Source organism: Tachysurus fulvidraco, chromosome 4 (assembly GCF_022655615.1).
Source record: "Tachysurus fulvidraco isolate hzauxx_2018 chromosome 4, HZAU_PFXX_2.0, whole genome shotgun sequence".
Lineage (NCBI taxonomy): Eukaryota > Metazoa > Chordata > Actinopteri > Siluriformes > Bagridae > Tachysurus > Tachysurus fulvidraco.
The window spans coordinates 16668073-16681620 of NC_062521.1; the positions used below are offsets into that span (position 1 = coordinate 16668073).

At 35.7% G+C, this 13548-nt stretch overlaps 2 protein-coding genes across 3 annotated transcripts; one reads left to right on the top strand and one right to left on the bottom strand.

The window, feature by feature from the left end:
* Window positions 1-2626: 2626 nt before the first annotated feature.
* On the bottom strand, window positions 2627-7313 carry polr1c (RNA polymerase I and III subunit C). The gene is made up of 9 exons (XM_027136354.2): window positions 7161-7313; window positions 6861-6932; window positions 6668-6775; window positions 5669-5801; window positions 5322-5441; window positions 4154-4306; window positions 3491-3640; window positions 3263-3379; window positions 2627-3147 (listed from the first exon to the last, which is right to left on the bottom strand). The coding sequence occupies exons 1-9, from the start codon at window positions 7230-7232 to the stop codon at window positions 3026-3028; spliced, it is 1047 nt and encodes a 348-aa protein (XP_026992155.1). The 5' UTR covers window positions 7233-7313; the 3' UTR covers window positions 2627-3025.
* A 168-nt stretch (window positions 7314-7481) lies between these two features.
* On the top strand, window positions 7482-12172 carry pcgf6 (polycomb group ring finger 6). 2 transcript variants are annotated; one of them, XM_027136355.2, is made up of 10 exons: window positions 7482-7795; window positions 8797-8896; window positions 9094-9190; window positions 9782-9837; window positions 9966-10025; window positions 10172-10289; window positions 10499-10526; window positions 10603-10701; window positions 11585-11674; window positions 11795-12172. In XM_027136355.2, exons 1-10 carry the CDS (start codon window positions 7712-7714, stop codon window positions 11840-11842), a joined length of 780 nt encoding a protein of 259 aa, XP_026992156.2. In that variant the 5' UTR covers window positions 7482-7711; the 3' UTR covers window positions 11843-12172. The 2 variants fall into 2 exon arrangements, with proteins under 2 accessions (XP_026992156.2, XP_026992157.2); XM_027136356.2 differs by having other exon boundaries at window positions 7483-7795; window positions 11588-11674.
* Window positions 12173-13548: the final 1376 nt, after the last annotated feature.

Sequence of the window (13548 nt, forward strand, 5' to 3'; positions counted from 1 at the left end):
TTTATTTTTTATCTTAAGAACCAAAGGAGATCCCGGTAGGCTTGTTCTTTGTAGTTCATTTGAAGCAGCTTATGAAATCTAGCAATTATAACAGATATTTAAACAGACAGAGCAATCTGACAAATATGTCAGGAAATAATATTACAATGGAGACAAGTGAGATGCAACCATTCAAAATGTAATCACACCCCACTCCTAGTAATATTTTTTAGTTATTACTATTTTTAAATACACAATTAAAAGCTTTATTATTGTTATAATGAAGGGATGCTTGTGAAGCCTAAAACACTAAATATTTTATTGCTGCAAATTAGAGTTAATTTTTTTTGGAGAAAATAAGTACTCATTTAAATCAAATAAGCAGCGATTATAGATGGAGTGGTTTAGAGTACCTACACATCAACAATTGCTGTAAAGAAAGGAAAAAAGAAAAGCATGGAGCACACAAAGTAAAGTGTCTGATAAAGCCAAGTCTGAGTGGTTCCACACACTCTGCCAACCTCTGCTACCTGAGAGTCTCAGTTCTCAGTTCAGTGCCCAAACTGAGTCACACTGGCACTACATAATTTAGTCCATCTGCTATTACACAATTTTGCATCAAGTAAATGGTGTAACATGAGTAAATGTTATATTCATTCAAAATCTGATTAACGTAAGTGGGAAAAATAGTCTAATTGTTTATACTTGGAAAACATATGGCAACATATGGAATATATTATGCTTTCTCAGAGGGCATCTTTGACAGTCCTAGATGCTCATTTGCTTTATATGCTCCCAATACATCTGCTCCAATTCGTTAGGTGATCTTTCGGCTCTTCCTGAGATGGACCAGGTGTATTGACGCTTGAGATGTGTGCCACTGCTTTGAAAAGACTTCAATGACAAACCGGTACCTCAGAAGCCACTTGTATGTTCTATACAGTCCAAGCATAAATCAGTAAAACTGCTTAATAACACACCATGTATAAAGCTTTGCAAGAGACAGATGCACACACATACCAGCAGAAATAACACTTGCATTTAGGAGTAAGCAGGTTAAAATTTAAAATGTAATTTCAGTGTGGCTATCATTAAGCAAAACTGCTTTAAACATGGCCTTGTGACCTTGTGATGTCATATGATGCTTAATTGAGCAAGATGGCAAAACTCACTTTTTTAATAATAATAATAATAATAATAATAATAATAATAATAATAATAATAATAATAATAAAGGAACTCCCACATCAGCAACATAGTGAAATCTACGAATTAATTTCATGATTGTCCAGTGGTCATGATCATCAGCCCTGTGGCTCCACTGACCGTTACAAACCGATGTGCAAAATCTGTTCAAAGTTCTTTTTAATGTTAACAATATTCATTATTTAGTTGTTAGTTATAAGACACTATTAGCCAATGATATAAAGTTATTATATAAAGTTAACTAGCATTACCTATGATAAGATGTATTAGATGATATGTAGCTAGTAGTTTTTATACCAAACAAACATTGCTGAGGTGAGGGGATTTTTATTTAAAGAAGATTGCCAAATATTTCTGTGGATGTGGATTTATATTTTGCCCCACCCTAAACTGGTACCCCAATAAAGTTATTGGTTCTAACCTGGTTAACCTACCATTTAATTGCCTTCAGTGGAGAAATGGTTGGAACTTTAAAGCAAGACAAAAACAAACATTTCAAAAGAAGGACTGGTCGGAAGGATTGCTTACGTATAAATCACAACGAAAAGATGCTGTTTCTGAGATGTATAAACGTACAGTATTTCTGGATTTCTGTGACCAAACTACCTCCAAAACAAAGGCTGCTTGGGAGGGAGAACTGGGACTTCAGCTTGGGGACGGGTGATGTGATAGTGTTGTGAATGGCTTTGGTAAAGTCTCATGTGCTCGTCTCACACTTATCCAGTTTAAGGTGCATTTTTCTGAATATAGATTATCTCAAGTTTACCCAGATGTCGAGGAAAAATGTGACAGATGCTCTAACTCACAATTTCACCTGATTCACGTTTTTTTTTCTGTCCACGACTATACAGTATAATCATTGGTTGGGTTATTTCAGTACGATGTCCACTATTCTGGAAGTACATTTGCAACATTTCCCATTGATTAATATATTTGGACTTCCAGATAAAGCAGCTCAGTTAAACTCTATGCAAAAAAGTTATTAGCTTTACATTGTTTGCCAGACATCTCCTTCTTCTTCAGTGGAAGTCCTCTGTCCCACCATCTCACTCACAATGGCTAAAGGATACAGCGTTTTTTATATAGCTTGAGAAAATTAAATATACAATAAGAGGTAATACCTCCAGGTTTTTTTCCATAAATTGCAACCGTTTATTTCATATTTCATAGGCCTTCAGGTTTTGCCGGATAAGGTTTTCTTTTCTTTTGTAAATTAAAAATGACTTGTATTCAATAATTAAAAAGGGCCAGGACTCCGGGTGGGCGGTGGTTTTTTCCTTCTTTTTCTTTCCTTTCCATTATTGTTATTATTGTAATTTTATTGACTTTACTCCTTTTTTCACGTAAAACCAAAATGGGATTCTGTATTGTTATTTGACTTTGTTTGTTTGCAATAAAAAGACTTCGCAAAAAAAAAAAAAAAGGACTGGAGATACCAGTGTGGCATTTTGTCAATAAATTTAATACAAAACAATGTACAATGTTTCATGTCAAACAAATTCATGGAGAAAAATGGTCACAGATTCAGACTATTGATGCCTTTGTCTTGATATGGACAAGTGCCAAAAGTTAAACTCATAGTCATTCATCAGGACCAGCCAAGCAGTACCTACTTTGAGCAAAGCAGATGCTTTAAGAATGAGAACAGTACACTAGCTTCCACAGCTGATATAAGATCTAATATCATCAAGGCTTCCTGTACGACTCAAGGCTTTTATATTTAGGAAAGAAAACACTCCCGAAACATGCATGGCATCAGCTATCCAATCCTTCGACACATTCAAGGTCATGTGGTCCTGTTAATGTTGCATTCAAAACACGTGCACCAACATCCCTTATTTTACTCCATTTCAGTCACTGAATCGAGCTCAGACAGAAATTTCTGGCACTTTGCGATGAGTACATTAACTGCCTCACTGACCAATACATCAGGTGGTAAAATTCCAGTAGATTCTACTGAGACTGAAAGAGAGAGAAAAGAAGAACATTAGCCAGTGACATCATCCTGCTGGTGCAATCATACCCAATTGTGAGGAATTATATTGTACAAGCTTTTTTTTTTTTTTTAAATACTTACATAAGAAATGGTCTCGCACTCTTCCGAGTTTGACTAAACTCTTTAGGTCATCATGCCTAAGCACTTCTCTGCTGCACGTATCCAGGCGACTGTTGATCACCTTTGCCACTTTTTTCCCTTAAAAAGAATAAGAATACTCTTCTCTGAAAAATTATTTAGTGCTTTAATGAGGCTGTGAACAGACTGGAAGAGACAGAGAGAGACAGTGAGAGAGAGAGATAATCATACCATCAACATCCTCTAATTCAATAACTCCAGGTGAGAAGCAGCGCTTTAATCTCTCAGCTTTTTCTCCTTCAATGGTCTGCAGTAATGTGATCTCAGGAAGTAGCCTATAACTAGCGGTGGCCACTGGGGAAAACTTAGCATGGTCCTGACCTACACAACATAAAGAGAAGATGGATAAGAATTTACTTTACATGCAATTCAGACAGAACTCAAAATTATAAATGAACATTCAATTTGTTCAAACTGTTCTTCAGCACATATGTAGCATACATGTTATTAACACAATCATTTGGACAGGCTTCTAAGTACTGAGAAAACAAGCAAAGCCTTGCTACCTGGAACTTACCTTATTAAAGAAGTCTAAAAACAGATGACTTCTCAATAAAAATATAAAAGTGACATTCTTAAATTTCTTCAAGGGCTCCTAGATGGTATCTGTTGAAAATACTGGATAACTTAAACATAACCCTAAAAATCTCATTATAATCCAGGAGGGACTTTTTTCTCCTTAAAGCTGTGTTAAAGGGTAAAGGTAATTCCAGTTATTTAGCAGGTTTTCTTCATATGTTCATAAATGTAATATATTCTTATGAACTGTAAATAATGATTATCTTTTAGCAAATATGTTAGACACAAAAGCCAACTAGAGTTTATATTCTTCACCTATTCCTTTAACGCAGTGCATAACTATGTCCAGCTCTTGTCCTGGCCGAAGCTGTGCCAAGAGGATGTCTCCATGCACAGGACCAATGTCAGCATCAGCAAACACATCAGCCTGATTTCCAATAGGTACCCACTTCATGTCCCTTGAATACACTGAAAAATAAGACAATAAGGCCGACTCAATTTTTTTATTATTTTTTTTTGCTTCAAGTCCGACCGACTTGCCGGTTGTAAATTTTCATTAAGACAGACCATTTTTTTTACTCTTCAAACAACTAATACAAAAGCAATAAAATAATATTAACTATATTTTAGTAAGTATTGTAAATATAAAAATTCCCAGGCCTACATACAAACAAAGGCTACGTTCTTTCTTTTAAATGAAAACCCGTGATGTCATCTATGTTTACACTACTGGTTAACGGATGTCACACTATGGCCTGTGCGTTCACTTCGTCTCATAGTCTCATTCACTGTCAGAGTCAACGGTTTGCGCTTGGTAATGATGGCTATGGCTGCAGTGAACAAAATGTTTGCGGTCACCGTTCAAAGACATACGGGTTCGGGCACCATAATACATCTAAAAAATTCATTAAAACAGCTCGACACCGCTTTAACTTGGCACTACGTTCTGGAAAAACTGTGCCCAGCATCAAAATGAGGTTTGCAATGATGCGCCCGAAGGCACGGGTTGAAGACCCAGTCAGTGACGTTACAATATGCACGATATCCTAATTTGTTTAAAGTCATACCTACGTAATCACCATCACTTTTTTTTTTTTTTTTACATTGAAACTTGAAAAAAAAATATAGACCTACCCTTTTTTTTTTACTGTTAATGCAAACCAAAATATTTTTAAGGATGGCCTAATGAGAATTGTAGTTGCTTCATGAACTGAATAGCACTTGCAGGTGTCTTAAATAGCAGTAGATTAATCTTTTCCCTCTGTAATGAATCCTTGGTGAGAACAACCTCAGAATTAGGAGTCAAGTGTTTCCGTTAATTAAACAGGAAACACAATTATATATGAAGTATAATGTAAAATAATGATTACCGTCACATTTTCAAAAAAAAAAAAAAAAGTGTTTCCCATATATACAGATAAGACATGCAGAAATGCTCCAGATATCTGTAAATCATACGAGTTTAACACTTTGATCTACTTACCCATGTGATTAAGGTATAATTCTTTGGGATCTGAGGCATCTTTAGATGCCCTAGGATTCCTTGTGCATTTGATCTTCAACTGAAGCTGAATTGTGTCGATTTCTGTGCCTTCCTCATCGCCTAACAGAAAAGAAAAAGACAACCATATTAAACAGTGTGGCTGAAATATCTATCTTGTGTTTAAACAGGATATTATAAAAATAAAGCTCAAGAACAACGCATTTAATGGTTAAAGGTACTCAAACTGACAAGCTTATTGACTGTTCCAACAGGACCATTAGTCTGACTGTAAAATTAAGAAGTGCTTAGAAGGGAAACGGCAAATGAGAGGGAACGTGGCATTTTACCAGTATTCCGGTACTCAAAAAGACGAGGATCAGCTTTGATGGGTACCAGGCCAAGCCTATGTGCTAGGATCTCATCTTGAATTATAGATGTATTGTTGTAAATGAAAACTTTTTCAACTGCCATGGTTGGGACCTAAATAAAGAAAAGATTATAAAATCAATATCTCTTTGCCAAATGTACATGACTTAACAAATCAGCACATAAACATGCATCATACTTAGAACACATCAACTCAATACACTGTATACACGATGTGGCCAACAGTTTGTGAACACGTGATGAATCACTCCAATATATTCTTCGTGAGCATCTCAATCAATATGTATTCCCCCTTTGCTGTCTTCTGGGGGAGGGATTTTGGAGCATGGCTGTAATGATTTGTTATAATGTATAATAATTTTTCATTTAGTGATAAGAGCATTAGCAAGGTCAGACACTAATGTTGGGTGAAGAGGGCTGACACGCAGTCTGCATCCCATAGGTGTTTAATGAGGTTGATGTTAGGGCTCCATGCAGAACACGCAAGTTCTTTCAGCCCAACCTTGTCAATCCATCTTCATGGAACTTCCCTTGTACCCAGACGCATTGACATGCTGACACATGTTTGGGCCTCTTAGTTCCATGGAAATAGTAAAAACTATAGTTTTTTGTCCTTCCAACTTTATGGCAACAATTTGGGGAAGCCACACACGAGTGTTTTGACCCGGTGCCCATAAACGCTTAGCCATACAGTGTATAAACAATCTATATTGTAACACAGTTTAGCAAAAATATTAGCAGCATAGAGCAAAAGGATGAATGCAACATGCCAAATAAGAAATTAAATAAAACATAAGCATATTATGTTTAGCATAATTAGGACTTAAGATACTGTTTACAAAACTGCAGCTTCAAGTCACTTTGCACAAGTATTTACATTGTCCACACAGTCTTTTCGATTCTAAGGTTAAGTATATTCTTATGAATACCAGAGATAATAAGAATAAATAATATCATACCTCAGCTAGTAATATCCGCCTGAAAGCGTTAGCAATGGCAGCATCTATTCCCACCATATCAAACTCCAACGTGCTCTCATCCACATGAACAACATCCAGCCTGAAATTCTATTATAGCACAGTTATGAAAAAGCATTTGCAAAAAGATCAGCCATATATGACAAAAGTAACAAGAGCTAAACGTTTATGGTACCGTTTTGAACTTCTTGAGGTCCCATGTGTCATCATAACCAGGATAATTACCAGGAAAATTTGTAGAATGAACCTTTATATAAAAAAAGAAAAGAAAAAAAGACATTAAAAACTCATCCATTCACGTGCACATAAAACACCTTGTCTTATCTAATAATACATACAATGCAGCTACTGTCAGTGTCAATGTAAACAGTTATCAGTAGGCAGTCACAAAGGAAACAGTGTCTTTAATAATTCACTTTATTCTTAATCTGATAACGAACAAAGTATATGTGTAAGTCAGAGATATAATACATACATTTTTTACGCCAAATTCGCCCAAAATCACTCTGTCACGGATCTCATCCACGTTGCTCATAGGCACCGCCATTTTGCCCACTTTCTACCTGCACCACCTTCGCCAGACTTCCGCTCAAAACTGTGTTTACATTTCAAAGTAAAACGAACGTAAATATTTCCAGCGCTTTATTCGCTGAAACAAAATTTATTACCAAAAATATGGCACTGTATGACTGTTTTTTATTAACGTGTGGTATTATGTGTGGTATTTAAAAGCTGTTGTGGTTTGGTTTTAAAGTTAAAACTATTTTTCTGCAGACTTTTATTATGTATAAATCCGCACGCGGCGGCTCGGTGTTGTTATTGTCGCGCGCAAAGCTGAATAACTAACCGGATTTAATGTTGTAGCAACCGGGTGTGAGGAACCGCAGACAAAGTTTATTTATCACCTGTAACACTTTTTAAACGTCTCGGTCTCGTTGGAAAACGAACCCCAAAGCAGAAGATGATTATCTTCATTTGAGAAACAGAATAGTTAAGAAGAAAAATATATTGATAATAACGACTGAGATGGACGACATCCGTGAGGGAAACGAAAGTTTGTGCGCTGACGACCGAGAAAGTGTCCCAGGGACCAACGTCACCTGTGCAGAGGTATATCTTTAACATTTACTTATCAATAACTTAGTAAAGTTTTTTTTTAATTAAAACTATATAATTTGTATCCCACTATCTGGTTAGTGTCGGTTTGTTAGGTGTTCAGACACCTGTCAATAGCTCTGCAGCTTAATTCTGCTATTTTAACAGTAGTCCGGCTGCAGATATAAACAAATCACATGTTTATTATAACTTTTATCCAGAGCGACTTACATTATCTTATATATACAACTGAGCAATTGAGGGTTAAAGGCGTTGCTCAGGGGCCCAACGGTAACAGATTGGTGGACGTAGGATTCGAACGCACAACCTTCTGTTTGGTAGCCCAACACCTTAATCACCAGGCCCACATGCTCCAACACTCTATTGTTTGTATAGTAACATAGTTATGTACATAACATAGCCTATTGGTTAAGGTGTTGGTCTACCAAGGTAGGAAGGGTGTGGCTGCCACTGTTGGGCCCTGTTGTTATGTATGTATGTATGTATGTATGTATGTATGTATGTATGTATGTATGAATGTATTAATTTATTAATTTATTAATAAATAAATAAATAAATAAATATTTACGTGGCTTGGAAGAGTCTTCTGGATATAGGACTTTCTGGTTTCTCTGTACCATGACACAAAGCATAATTTTTAAACAAAAGAGATGCCAGTCAGGGAATGATTATGTAAAGCTTCTGCTAAAATGTTAGTAATAACTGGAACTTTTCTGAAGATGTGCCAGAGAGCTGTGTCTTCTTTGGGGACTATTTTTATTGATGCAGCAAACTATTTGGCCATACTGTGTTTGACATGTCAGTTACACAGTACTAATTTCTAAATAGATTTTTTTTTGTTTATTGAGCTGTTAAATAAAATGATTATCAGAATCATGCTGTACTGAATATCAACACATTCATAGTGACATTCAGTACAACAGCCCTCTTCTTTGTATGCTATTGATTAAATAACACCCAATACTTATTGTTTATGTTTTGCCCCTGCTCTGAAGCGTTCACTACCACTGAGGGAGCTGTATCCTTATATTCGTTGTGCACTCTGCAATGGCTTCTTTATTGATGCCACCACCATCACTGAATGCCTTCATACATGTAAGTGTGAAAAACTGCATAGACCATTTTTTATGAAGTTTAGAGCCCTCACAAATCTTATGAGCTCAGTAGGTGTGATAAAGGAGGGTCATCACAAAACAGGACTTCCTTGACATAGAGAATGTTGCTATTTGTTTTCTTTGTGGCTAGAGGTTTACTTCTATCAACACATCACTGTCTTCTTTCTTTATTCACAGTCTGTAAAAGTTGCATCGTCAAGCACTTCTTCTGCAGCAACAGGTGTCCCAACTGTAGCATCATTGTTCATCAAACACAACCACTATACAATATAAGGTATTACTATCTTGTATTAGACTGTTTGTCCCTTAAGTTGATGTGTGGGGTTTAAAGTTACTTGACTTTATTGGGAACACCGATATACCTTCACAAAATTGCAGATCATCAAATTCTTAGACCAGCACGTCTGCTATAATCGTCACACAAATCACATTTCTTCTTTATTCTGATATTTGAGTATTTGAACATTTATCTGAATCTCTTGATTTTTATCTGTGCGATTTTATGCATTATGATGCTGCCACGCGATTGACTGTTTAGATAACCAGGTATTCCTAATAAGGTGAACAGTGAGTAAAGTAAACCTTAAAAAAAAGCAACAAGGAATAAAGTAATTGCAGGAAGATTTGCTGGAAGCAAGCAGGATATCATGTGATCAAAATATATTCTTCACTGTTCTCTGGAGAAATGGAAACCCTTGAGAGTTTGTTGTCACAGTCACAATAATCCCTTAGGTGCAAATTATGCTCCTTTCTTGGAACAATATTGGAATCGCCCAAGTTATGTCACGTGGCTGATTTTCCAGTATGTTCATGTAGCCGTTGTTGATCCACATTTATTGTATAATCTGCCTGTTTATTTTTACAGACCTGACAGGCAGTTACAAGATATTGTTTATAAGACTGTTCCATATTTGGAGGAAGGTGAGGTGTTAGTTTACTTTACATGTCTAGCAACCTATTTATATGACAATAAAAGCTTCCTGACTTGACTTGATATGTATTAAAATTATTCATGTCTCATTGTTCTTCGTTCCTGGTCCCCATTCAAGTGGAGAGAGCACACATGTGTGCATTTTACAAAGAGAGAGGACTGCCAATCCCAAAATCAGGTGTGCTAACTTTAATGCAGCTGTGTAGTTTTAAGTCACACCATGCACATATATGATTTGAATGTTTATATTGGAAATGGTGGTCTCTACTGTATTCTGAACTAATACCTTTAAATACCCTTATGCCCCTGTTTCCACTTTAATAGCAGCCCCAAGTATGCTTCCAATAAAATTTCTGAAACAGAAACCGAGAGACCACATGCCACAGTCTGTTTTTACCATTCCACCAGAGCTTGATGTGTCGCTAATGTTGGATTTTGTTGGGTGAGTATTTTTTGATTTGTATGTTTGAGCCATGATGCATGCAACTTTTAGTGTGCTTTATTATAAGGTTTGCGAATAGGGATGTCACCACTAGATGGAGTTAACTTCAGAAACAGCTTCAGAAATAGCTTGTTAAGTAAGCGTAAAGTGTAATCCAAATATATTCTCTCTTCTAAATTTTCATGTTTCATAACATCTTTGATACATAGAGCTGAGGAGGGCATTGAGAATTATAAGGTATGTATTTATATCGTTATGTATGAGACATTGTTCAGCTGGGTTATATTGATCTCATGAGGTTTTATACGTGCAGCCATTGGAGAGAAAGTATATCCGTGTCTCAAGTGAAGCCACTATCCGTCACGTGGAGCTCTTTATCAGACGGAAGATGGAATTGAGTCCGAATTTAAAGGTACAAAAAAATGTGCCATTTATGTCATAAATAACCCCGTTTTGCATGATCAAGTGTAGTTGCTTACAGTTTTTGTATTGTGGGTGTGTGTGATGTGACCTTTGCCATTGTTAATAGTGAGAATGCACTGTATTGGTTTGAAATGGAACAAAACACATGACACTGCATTTTAAAATACAAAATAAAACTTGTCATTTTGAATATCACGGTATATAGAGCTGTATAATGATTTACTTTCTATCCCAATGTTGTAATCCATCACAGAAATAATTTAATTATGGTTTTCTTATCCAAGCTCCTGATTGGATATTGATCGCTTGAATAGGTGAACCAGGCTCAGTAAGCACAGTCAGTAATTATAATTAATGCAGCTTTTTTTAACGGTGAAGTAAATTACGCTATTCACTGTTCATATTCTTCTTTAATGGTATGCATCAGACCATAATGACTGAAGACTAAGAGTTCATGGTATTAAAAGAATAAGTATACATTAAACAGCATGTAAAAAATGTGCAGCTGGAACTCAGGCCAACAGACTAGACTTCAGACTTTTCCTTCATTAGCATTTCAAACACGCATTCAAGTATAGTGTTGTAGCTTCTTATTGAGCCATTTTCTAATATTCAGGTTTTGAATTGGTAATAGAAAAAAGTATTTATTACTAGAGACAGCCAGAGAGTCTGCAGTCTCTTAGGAGATAAGGTCAAAACCAAAAAAAAGGCAAATTACATGACTGAAATCCAATGTGATATTATATATAGGATAATCTGGTGTTTCAATTTAAACTAATCCCTTGAGAGTAATAACACATATATATTTATATATCTCACTGGGATTTGACCCCATTTTGCCTGCTTTGAACTGACAGATTTTCTTTCTGGAGCAGGTGGATGTTGTTTGTGGAGAGCATATCTTGGAGCAGTGTCAGTCTTTAAGAGATGTACAAAGCTCAGTGGGAGAAAATGCCCTACAGGTGAGTATCAGTTAAATCTGGCCATGTTGGTTAATTAGCCTGTAACTGTTTGTATTTGAGTATAGAGACTTGATCTTTACAGTCAAATAACTGCTTTCTTTTTTCTCCCCACAATCTAAGGATGGAATGCTGGTTTTACAGTTTGGTCTTGTGCTGCCTACTCAGTGAATAGAAGACTGTGATTTATCTTAATGCCATGTTACAGGGAACAAGTTAAGGGCTATCCTGTACTTTGTGCAAAGCACACTGCTTACTCCTGCCTTCTGTTAAAATGTTCTTAAATGTGACTCAGTTCTCTTCTGTTATCAATTTTTATGGATTCTTTAGTTCTGTTTTGTAATTTATAGAAACACTAAACTTGACTGGAAAAACCTATGTGGTCTACAGCATAAGAAATACTGTGAAGACAAAAATTAACTTTTGCAAAAAGTGATGTACTTTTGTAATGATGCACATAAAATGCATCTGTTTTCCACCCATTAAATATATATTTGATTATATGTGTTAAAGTTTATTTTTTTAACCCCCAGCCTCTCTGACTTCTATGCTTAAAAAGCATGAGCATTATATTGAATGTGACAGTTTTTTTGTTCTTTTCTCTACCTCTTTTAAAATACACTACTATAATGTTGCAAAACTTTGTGCTTTGAAAGCAGTGTTTGCCAAGATAAATAATTGTCTCTCACAGTCATTAGGTTGCTGCTAACCTCATTCTTTGAAAAAGTGAATAGGAGGAGAAGCAAACAGAATCTGGGATAGACAAATTAAATTCCCTTGGACATCTTCGCAGCACTCACCACACTGTGATCACATGGAGCTGTAAAATAAATCATCATTTCAGATTTTTGGTATAGCAAGGATCATAAACTTTTTCAAGGTCACTAATTACTTATCATGTGATTTAAAGGATCTATCTGGTTACCAAGCCATATATAAAAAATGTAGCCAAATGTAAATATGATGTAGTGCGCAGTTTGACCTGGAATATCTGGAATTAGTCTCACCAATCTCATCTGAGCCAAGTTCAGGACCATGGACAGAGCATGCATTCAAAATTTACCATTTTTAAACTAATACAAAGCCAGGATTCCAGGAAATGCTAAATTATTTTGCAGTTACATTAACATATTATTAAATGAATGCTAATTGTGACATTTATTGGATCAGAGGTAATCATTAATAAAAACCATGCAAATGATCATGCATGTCAACCATTATATGCAAGTTAGTACGTAATTTCATCTTAATGTCACTTTTCACTGCAATTTCTAAAAAAAAAAAAGGCAGATTTTATATAACAAACATAGGTTATAAATTTTTGGTTTAAACTTGCTGTTTGATGCTGATCAGTGATCACATTCCCATATGATGTCAGCTCAATTAAATCACATGACTTCAAACCTTACAGTAACAGAGGGTTAGATTATATGTATTTTGTGTAATGTCTTGTATTTTTTGTTTGCACTGTCTTTTGTCCTGCCCTGTCTTAGAAGGTAGAAAATAACTGCTGTTATTGCTAAGAAAGAATATCTTGATTTACCTAATTTCCCAATATACCTGAAGTCATCATTTTTTGATGCTCCTGGACTTGGTGCAGTACATATGCCAGCCCAGTGGAACTGTGGAACTTATTTTTGCTGTAAAATATTGCTGCTATACAACACAATAGTTTACAATTTACAGCCAATGTCCAGTGAATTTATTGTTCTGTCCATTGATCTGCTCTGTTGAAATTTGATGTGTCAATGATCTTGAATAAATTAATATGCTTATGCAGAGCAGTGCATAAAATCATGTAGCTACAGGCCAGCAGCTTTACGTGATGTTCACATCGAAAAACAACATAAAAAACAACAACAAAGTAACTGACACTT